General features: G+C 52.3%; 1 protein-coding gene across 1 annotated transcript; it reads left to right on the top strand.

Annotated features, from left to right (window-relative positions):
- Positions 1–6,841: 6,841 nt before the first annotated feature.
- Positions 6,842–7,445, top strand: LOC308610641 (Golgi-associated RAB2B interactor protein 3-like; the record flags this gene model as incomplete). Its single annotated transcript, XM_081259704.1, has 2 exons — positions 6,842–7,372; positions 7,419–7,445. The coding sequence occupies 2 exons, from the start codon at positions 6,842–6,844 to the stop codon at positions 7,443–7,445; spliced, it is 558 nt and encodes a 185-aa protein (XP_081115830.1).
- Positions 7,446–10,214: the final 2,769 nt, after the last annotated feature.

Raw genomic sequence — 10,214 nt, 5'->3', positions numbered from 1 at the left:
TGGGAAGCACCCACAGAGACTCAAGAACACGGGGCAGGGTGCTTTGGGAGAGCAGGGCAAAGCTGGTCCTTCATAGCCTTTGGTGCTCTCTGAGACTCACCTGGGAAATACCTTCTATTGTTGAAAAGGGTCAGGGACAAACGAGCTATCACTATGGGATTCACCACACTGGAGAGGTTCCGAGTGCTTCTCCACCTTGTCCCACAGGGCTGAATTTCAGAGAGACCTTAGGTATCATATCAGCTGCACTGGTCTCCTCACCAGGGCTGTAATCCCTCCTACAGCATCCTGACTGTCTGGTCTCTTCTTGAACACTTACCCCAGCCCAGGTAGTCTCATCAGTTGTGGAACATCATTCACAGTTAGGAAGTCCTTCCTTCATTGTGTCTCCCCGTGACGCCGACATGCTGATTCAAATCAGCCCAACCCGTGGAGTCACCAAAATGCAGAAGGTGTGCATCCCTTGACCCGGGAACCCCACTTCTAGGAGTCTGTCCTGCAGAGAGAGAAGCACAAGGGTATAAAATTAAAGTGTGTATCATGGAGAACTGTATCAGTGCTTTCCCTGACCCTGGGACTGTTCAAGTAAAATGGAGTGGCCGTTTGAGAGCGGTGCAGTAGATGGGATCTAGCATCCAATGGGAGCTTAGACTGGGTGATCTCAAAGGTTATTCTAAGTATAAGCCCTTGAGTTGCTCAGCTCCAGGATGAGAGAGGAGCAGACAGTTCAGATCTCACTTTCTGTCATCTCTAACTTACCTGATTCTCCTCCCCTTGGCTCAGACCACAGAGCTCCACAGAGAAAGGGATCAGGATGAGGCTGGGCTTCACAAGCTTCGTGACGTGACTGGAGCCACAAAAAGTGCCGAAGGATCAGCAGGAGGAATGACCATGGGCCTGGCGGGAGCCACCATCAAGGATCCAGGAGAAAGCGGATCCGGCGAGGCCACTGCAGGTATCCCCGATGGATCAACTGCAGGCGTGAAAAGCGCCGAAGGATCAGCGGCAGGGTTGCCCATGGGCCTGGCGGGAGCCATTATCCAGGATCCAGGAGAAAGCAGATCCGGCGAGGCCATTGCAGGTACCCACCATGGATCTACTACCGCCGTGAAAAGCGACGAAGGAACAGTGGCAGGAATGGCCATGGGCCTGGCTGGAGCCACGATCAAGGAGCCACCATCAAGGATCCTGGAGAAAGCGGATCCGGCGAGGTCATTGCAGGTGCCACCACACATCAAGTGCAGCCGTGAAAAGCTCCGAAGAATCAGCGGCAGGGATGACCACGGACCTGGCGGGAGCCACGGTCAAGGATCCAGGAAAAAGCGGATCCGGCGAGGCCACTGCAGGTGCCCCCCTTGGATCAACTGCAGCCGTGAAAAGTGCCGATGGATCAGCGGCAGGGATGACCACGGACCTGGCTGTAGCCACCATCAAGGATCCAAGAGAAAGCGGATTCAGCGAGGCCATTGCAGGTGCCCCCCATGGATCAACTGCAGCCGTGAAAAGCACAGAAGGATCACCGGCAGGGATGACCACGGGCCTGGCGGGAACCACCATCAAAGATTCAGGAGAAAGCGGTTCCGGCGAGGCCATTGCAGGTGCCCAGCCATGGATCAACTGCAGCCGTGAAAAGGGCCGAAGGATCAGCGACAGGGATATCCATCGGCTGGCGGGAGGCACCATCACGGATACAGGAGAAAGCGGTTCCGGCGAGGCCATTGCAGGTGCCCCCCATGTCTCAACTGCAGCCGTGAAAACCGCCGAAGGATCAGCGGCAGGGATGACCACCGGTCTGGCGGGAGCCACCATCAAGGATCCAGGAGAAAGCGGATCCGGTGAGGCCACTGCAGGTGCCCCCCCATGGATCAACTGCAGCCGTGAAATGCATCGAAGGATCAGCGGCAGGGATGTCCATGGGCCTGGCGGGAGCCATTATCAAGGATCCAGGAGAAAGCGGATCCGGCGAGGCCATTGCAGGTGCCCCCCATGGATCAAATGCAGCCGTGAAAAGCGCCGAAGGATCAGCGGCAGGAATGGCCATGGGCCTGGCTGGAGCCACCATCAAGGATCCAGGAGAAAGCGGATCTGGCGAGGCCATTGCAGGTGCCCCACATGGATCAACTGCAGCCGTGAAAAGCGCCGAAGGATCAGCGGCAGGGTTGACCATGGGCCTGGCGGGAGCCACCATCAAGGATCCAGGAGAAAGCGGATCTGGCGAGGCCATTGCAGGTGCCCCCCATGGATCAACTGCAGCCGTGAAAAGCGCCGAAGGAGCAGCGGCAGGGTTGACCATGGGCCTGGCGGGAGCCACCATCAAGGATCCAGGAGAAAGCGGATCCGGCGAGGACACTGCAGGTGCTGCCAGCTTATCCTTGCAGGACACGAACCTGGTCTTGGCCGATGATGCCAGCACATCCTCGACGGGGGCAGATGGTCCAGAGAGCAGCATGAGCATGGTGTTGCCAGTTGCAGTCACAACCAGCAAGCCTGCTGCTGGAAGAGCTGAAGGGAAGGTCGCAGACCCCGTGGTCTCCACCTTGCAGACCGAAGGCTACATGTCTGAACGGGATGGAAGCCAGAAGGGCTTCCACCCCAGGGATGAAGCCTGGAGAGAAAAAAAGAAAAGAAGGACACGTCTTCATCGAGGAAAAGTTCCCATCACCGCAGGACACGTGAAGGTCACCACAGGACAGGAGGGGACAAGACCCAGAAATCATCCTCCCACTGGTCCTCATCTGGCCATGGAAACTCCAAAGTTGACAAAGGACGGGAGGACAGCTCGCAAACTGAGGAACAGCCAGTCCGCCACCAGTTCAGGGACTCTAAGTAAGACATCCAGTAAGATCCTCTCCTTCTTTAGGAGCTTCAGAGTCATTCCTGGTTCAGAAACAAGGCTCACACATGACCATTGAGAGGCAGACAAAGCCCCGGTTGGCTTCCATGTTTAGCACACATTTGCTAAAAGGGGAGAAAAAAACAAGGACATGATAAACACAAAATTCACAATACTGGATTTCTGTAGGGTCAAAACAAGGGAGGGATGGTCTGGGAGGAAAAGCTATTATGCAAAGCGGTATGTCCATGGGAATGTATTATCGTTTCCATTTTATTTTAACGTCTCTGACATCAGGATGATTCTTATACTGCTGTCAGCCAAGTGGCAGTCACTGCCTTAGAAATATCTCAACCAATTTGTTTCACTGTTGTTTTCCTTTCAATATATGCACAAGAGATGGATGACAAAGTCTGAAAGATATCTTTCAAGAACTATAACATAAAGAAACTAAGGGACATAAATACTCACTATCCAGGAACACAAGAAAGGTTTAGATATATTGCTAAGGAATAACAGAATAATCCAAAATGCTCTGTACTGATGAACTATGCAAATTATGTATGCATGTGGAAAGCGATTCTAAAAATAAAAAAAATCATAAATGAGATTATGAAATCTCATTTCATACTGAGATTATGCATTTTTAAATGTCCATCATAAAAAAGTCTTTCCAGTTTAAAAAAAAGTTGTAAATAAATTTCATGAGTCCATGAAAATCATTAAATTGTTAACAACACTTGATGACAGTTGGATTAGAGTAACTGTTGATAACAGTTAACAACCGTCGGATTTGAGAAGAATGCCTCTGAGAACCATGTGTGTTTTTTGTTTTGCGGTTTTTTTTTTTTTTGCGGTATGCGGGCCTCTCGCTGCTGTGGCCTCTCCCATTGCGGAGCACAGGCTCCGGACGCACAGGCTCAGCGGCCATGGCTCACGGGCCCAGCGGCTCCACGGCATGTAGGATCTTCCCGGACAGGGACACGAACCCGTGCCCCCTGCATCGGCAGGCGGACTCCCAACCACTGCGCCACCAGGGAAGCCCCATGTGTCTTTGTATGAACCGGGGAGTCATCTGCTAGCCTTGCAATTCTCTGCTCATTCCCTTCTGTGACAACAGGGTCTACTAGGATGGAAGTTGGGTTTCCAGTAAAACTTAGGGACTTTCTCTGCAGAGCAAATTAAGTGGTAGAGGTGGAGGAGGTGAGAAATAAGATACGGATTCTGGGAGGAGTGGTAGCTTGGGAGGATGAGAGGAAGCCCTTCTCAGTTGCTCTGGTGGGTGGCTGGAAAATCCCATCTTGTGATTTCCGATACACAAAGACCAATAGATTGTGGGGATCAATGTGTCCTGGGAGTTACCTCTTGAAGCAGTGGGTCTTGGTAAGAGGAGAGAAAGAGCCATGTTCTCTAAGACCTGAGAGGGGTTTGGGGGAAGCCTTCCGGAAATGTGAGGAGTTATGGGGTAGAGGAGGGAGATAAAGGGGAACTCTTTCCAAAGCCTTTGACTCAGAGCCCCAGATTTTCACTATGCCAGAGGCTGAATCAGCCTACTTAAAACAGCTTCATCTTAGGATTCTGTACCCTTGGCTTTACCTTTTGTCTTTCTTAGCCTGTATTAGGCATTCTCACTCCCTCACCCCAAAGGACTTCTTTAACGTGAACCTAGTTAGTCCACTATGCAGGGCGTTAGCTGAGCAGACCCACAGTTGACACAATTTACACCTCCAGTGCAGTAGTAAAGTGGAGGTGGGGACTTGCCCACCGCAACGTGCCCTGCCTGGCACTTGCTCTGGATTTCCTTTTCTATCTTGACGGTTCATCAAGAGACACATGCACAGATACCTACGTATTTCAAAGCAACAGGCATCTTCCTCTGGAGGGAGACATCAATTTGGGTATCAAGTCAGTACACCCTATCAGATAAAGGCCAATATTTTGGACAGCAATATTCATCACCGTGGTAGCAATTCTGCAGCTGCAAGTGCAATTAGGCAATGGATGGTTGATTACAAACTAACCAATGTCCCAAACTTCAAGTCTGGCAACACACATACATACTAGAAAGGGTTTTTTTCCCTACAGCAAAATAAGGTCATTCACAGGATTGTTGAAGATGTGCTACGGTGGGAGGCATATTGAAGGCAGTGTCGTGGCTGGCACAGCAAGCGTGATGTGATGCTGGGGAACACAGCAGGGGCCACGCCATGCAAGGCTTTGAGGTCCATTTAAAGGAGTTTGATTTCTGACCTTGGAGTGATGCAAAGCCATGATATGTTTTCAAGAGGGGAGTGGCCTGATCAAATGTGCACTTTGTGGAGGGTACTGTGGTTTCTGTGAAAAGAAGTATTTGGCTGGGGGGGTTGTTAATATGGGACTTTATGTTACTTCCTATTTGGGGCCACAGGATCTATATAATGAGGAGATTGGAGGGTATGCTTTGAAAGACACCGTTCCATTTGAAATATCCACGTGGGGTGCATTTCTTCAACGAAGGACTTGTGGCCCCAGCTGCTGGGGGTGCATCCCACAGAAAGCCTTCAGCTGGCAGTGAGTTTGGAAATTGCCTGGGTTCCTCACCCAAGGTGCACGGCAAGAAATGATTGATGTGGAGTGTGAAGGTCAGGCCGTCGTAGCCCAACACAGACCCTCTCGGAAGGGTCACTCCAGTTCAAGAGCTCAGCTTCGGGCTTCCCTGGTGGCGCAGTGGTTGGGAGTCTGCCTGCCGACACAGGGGACACGGGTTCGTGCCCCGGTCCGGGAGGGCCCCACATGCCGCGGAGCGGCTGGGCCCGTGAGCCATGGCTCCGGAGCCTGTGCTCCGCAACGAGAGAGGCCACAACAGTGAGAGGCCCGCGTACCGCAAAAAAAAAAAAAAAAACAAACAAAAAAACAAGCAGGGGTCAAGGAGGGAAGGATTGGGAGTTTGGGATTAGCAGATACAAACTACAGGATGGATAAACAGCAGGGTCCTACTGTAGAGCACAGAGAACTATATTCAGTATCCTGTGATAAACCATAATGGAAAAGAATAGGAAAAAGAATGTATGTATACAAAAAACTGAATCAGAAATTAACCGAAGAAATTAACACAACACAAATTAACACAACATTGTAAATCAACTATACATCAATAAAAAAGAAGAAGGAAAAGAAAATAAATACAATCCAAGTTTGGGTTACCTTTGTGGGGAGGGAGCATGCAGAAGAGGGGCTGGCAGGGTTCTATTTCTTGCTCTGGGTGGCAGCTACAAGGGTGTTCACTTTCTTGTTACTCATTAAGCTATATTTATGCTTTCTGCACTTTCATGAATGTGTGTTATATTTCACAATAAAAAGTTTCTAAAACTGTAAAAAATATAAATATAAATATAAATATAAACAAAAGTTAGCCTCCTTGAAAAGAGAAAATGGGTGAGAAAATTCTCCATATCCTGGAAATGACAGTACCAGTGGGACTCTGACACGTAGCACTCTTTCTAAGTTCCTGCCAGCACTGTGCTATATACGCTGGGGACACAGAGAACAGCAATTCCCATAGGATGCCTGCCCTTAGCAAGTACACAGTCCACTTCCAGGATTTTATCCCCAGGACATCATTCAGCAGAAGCACGAAGATGACCCCTGCAGGGAGATTTGTAACAACAACAAGACTGGAAACCACCCAGATATTTACAAAAGCAGGAGGGTTTTCTCAACCTTTTGAGTAGAAAGACTATCCAGCCTACCCACACCTATACCCTGGCAGGGTCAGCCTGTTCCCTATGGACATGGTGCTTGGTTTAGGGGGAGGCTGGTGAGCCTGCCCCAAGGGGGTGGGGACTTGGAGGCTCAACAAAGGGGTGTGCGATGTGATGGTGACGGGTCACAAAGGACTTGCGGTATAAATATGGTCGGGCCAAGAGACTCTGGCAGAGTCCTGCAGGGAGGTGACGAGTTGCTTTCGTTCCCTCTCTCTCTCCGAGACTCAATTTGTGGCTGGTGGCTCTGTCTTGAACGAAGAGAGCCATGAGCAGTGAGAGTTTACCTCATTACACGGCCAATAGCTACTGTTCAGTGGGGGTGTTGAGGACCTCCATGGGGGTCCTGCAACGACAACTGTACGAGGGAGGAGAGTATGACATTTTCAAGTACGCTCCCATGTTTGAGAGCGACTTTATCCAGGTCAGCAAGAAAGGAGAACTGATTGACCTAGACAACCGCGTCCGAAGGGTGACTGTGGGTGTCGCATCCACCAGCCCCCTCTTCCCACTACCTGACGTCATGCTGCTGGCCCGAACAACGAAAGTCTGTGAAGAGCATGTCAGATGCGCCGGGATCACCAAGGGGAGAGGTTGCAAGCCCGTGAAGACCCTAGAGCTCACCAGGCTGCTTCCCTTGAAGTTTGTCAAGATCTCCATCCACAACCGTGAGAAACAGCAGCTGTGCCTGAATCTTGCTACCGGCCGGACTTTCTATCTGCAGCTGTGCCCCTCTTCCGATGCACAAAAAGACCTCTTTTCCCATTGGGAAAAGCTTGTCTATATCCTGAGACCACCGGTAGACAGTTACAGCAGTACCCCGATGCTCCAAACTGGAGATGCAGCGACTACAGAGGATGCCAAAATCCTAGTGGGAAGCACCCACAGAGACTCAAGAACACGGGGCAGGGTGCTTTGGGAGAGCAGGGCAAAGCTGGTCCTTCATAGCCTTTGGTGCTCTCTGAGACTCACCTGGGAAATACCTTCTATTGTTGAAAAGGGTCAGGGACAAACGAGCTATCACTATGGGATTCACCACACTGGAGAGGTTCCGAGTGCTTCTCCACCTTGTCCCACAGGGCTGAATTTCAGAGAGACCTTAGGTATCATTATCAGCTGCACTGGTCTCCTCACCAGGGCTGTAATCCCTCCTACAGCATCCTGACTGTCTGGTCTCTTCTTGAACACTTACCCCAGCCCAGGTAGTCTCATCAGTTGTGGAACATCATTCACAGTTAGGAAGTCCTTCCTTCATTGTGTCTCCCCGTGACGCCGACATGCTGATTCAAATCAGCCCAACCCGTGGAGTCACCAAAATGCAGAAGGTGTGCATCCCTTGACCCGGGAACCCCACTTCTAGGAGTCTGTCCTGCAGAGAGAGAAGCACAAGGGTATAAAATTAAAGTGTGTATCATGGAGAACTGTATCAGTGCTTTCCCTGACCCTGGGACTGTTCAAGTAAAATGGAGTGGCCGTTTGAGAGCGGTGCAGTAGATGGGATCTAGCATCCAATGGGAGCTTAGACTGGGTGATCTCAAAGGTTATTCTAAGTATAAGCCCTTGAGTTGCTCAGCTCCAGGATGAGAGAGGAGCAGACAGTTCAGATCTCACTTTCTGTCATCTCTAACTTACCTGATTCTCCTCCCCTTGGCTCAGACCACAGAGCTCCACAGAGAAAGGGATCAGGATGAGGCTGGGCTTCACAAGCTTCGTGACGTGACTGGAGCCACAAAAAGTGCCGAAGGATCAGCAGGAGGAATGACCATGGGCCTGGCGGGAGCCACCATCAAGGATCCAGGAGAAAGCGGATCCGGCGAGGCCACTGCAGGTATCCCCGATGGATCAACTGCAGGCGTGAAAAGCGCCGAAGGATCAGCGGCAGGGTTGCCCATGGGCCTGGCGGGAGCCATTATCCAGGATCCAGGAGAAAGCAGATCCGGCGAGGCCATTGCAGGTACCCACCATGGATCTACTACCGCCGTGAAAAGCGACGAAGGAACAGTGGCAGGAATGGCCATGGGCCTGGCTGGAGCCACGATCAAGGAGCCACCATCAAGGATCCTGGAGAAAGCGGATCCGGCGAGGTCATTGCAGGTGCCACCACACATCAAGTGCAGCCGTGAAAAGCTCCGAAGAATCAGCGGCAGGGATGACCACGGACCTGGCGGGAGCCACGGTCAAGGATCCAGGAAAAAGCGGATCCGGCGAGGCCACTGCAGGTGCCCCCCTTGGATCAACTGCAGCCGTGAAAAGTGCCGATGGATCAGCGGCAGGGATGACCACGGACCTGGCTGTAGCCACCATCAAGGATCCAAGAGAAAGCGGATTCAGCGAGGCCATTGCAGGTGCCCCCCATGGATCAACTGCAGCCGTGAAAAGCACAGAAGGATCACCGGCAGGGATGACCACGGGCCTGGCGGGAACCACCATCAAAGATTCAGGAGAAAGCGGTTCCGGCGAGGCCATTGCAGGTGCCCAGCCATGGATCAACTGCAGCCGTGAAAAGGGCCGAAGGATCAGCGACAGGGATATCCATCGGCTGGCGGGAGGCACCATCACGGATACAGGAGAAAGCGGTTCCGGCGAGGCCATTGCAGGTGCCCCCCATGTCTCAACTGCAGCCGTGAAAACCGCCGAAGGATCAGCGGCAGGGATGACCACCGGTCTGGCGGGAGCCACCATCAAGGATCCAGGAGAAAGCGGATCCGGTGAGGCCACTGCAGGTGCCCCCCCATGGATCAACTGCAGCCGTGAAATGCATCGAAGGATCAGCGGCAGGGATGTCCATGGGCCTGGCGGGAGCCATTATCAAGGATCCAGGAGAAAGCGGATCCGGCGAGGCCATTGCAGGTGCCCCCCATGGATCAAATGCAGCCGTGAAAAGCGCCGAAGGATCAGCGGCAGGAATGGCCATGGGCCTGGCTGGAGCCACCATCAAGGATCCAGGAGAAAGCGGATCTGGCGAGGCCATTGCAGGTGCCCCACATGGATCAACTGCAGCCGTGAAAAGCGCCGAAGGATCAGCGGCAGGGTTGACCATGGGCCTGGCGGGAGCCACCATCAAGGATCCAGGAGAAAGCGGATCTGGCGAGGCCATTGCAGGTGCCCCCCATGGATCAACTGCAGCCGTGAAAAGCGCCGAAGGAGCAGCGGCAGGGTTGACCATGGGCCTGGCGGGAGCCACCATCAAGGATCCAGGAGAAAGCGGATCCGGCGAGGACACTGCAGGTGCTGCCAGCTTATCCTTGCAGGACACGAACCTGGTCTTGGCCGATGATGCCAGCACATCCTCGACGGGGGCAGATGGTCCAGAGAGCAGCATGAGCATGGTGTTGCCAGTTGCAGTCACAACCAGCAAGCCTGCTGCTGGAAGAGCTGAAGGGAAGGTCGCAGACCCCGTGGTCTCCACCTTGCAGACCGAAGGCTACATGTCTGAACGGGATGGAAGCCAGAAGGGCTTCCACCCCAGGGATGAAGCCTGGAGAGAAAAAAAGAAAAGAAGGACACGTCTTCATCGAGGAAAAGTTCCCATCACCGCAGGACACGTGAAGGTCACCACAGGACAGGAGGGGACAAGACCCAGAAATCATCCTCCCACTGGTCCTCATCTGGCCATGGAAACTCCAAAGTTGACAAAGGAC

This window comes from Mesoplodon bidens (assembly GCF_964165515.1).
Source record: "Mesoplodon bidens genome assembly, contig: HAP1_SCAFFOLD_562, whole genome shotgun sequence".
NCBI classification, from domain to species: domain Eukaryota; kingdom Metazoa; phylum Chordata; class Mammalia; order Artiodactyla; family Ziphiidae; genus Mesoplodon; species Mesoplodon bidens.
This window is presented reverse-complemented; position numbering and strand designations above follow the sequence as displayed.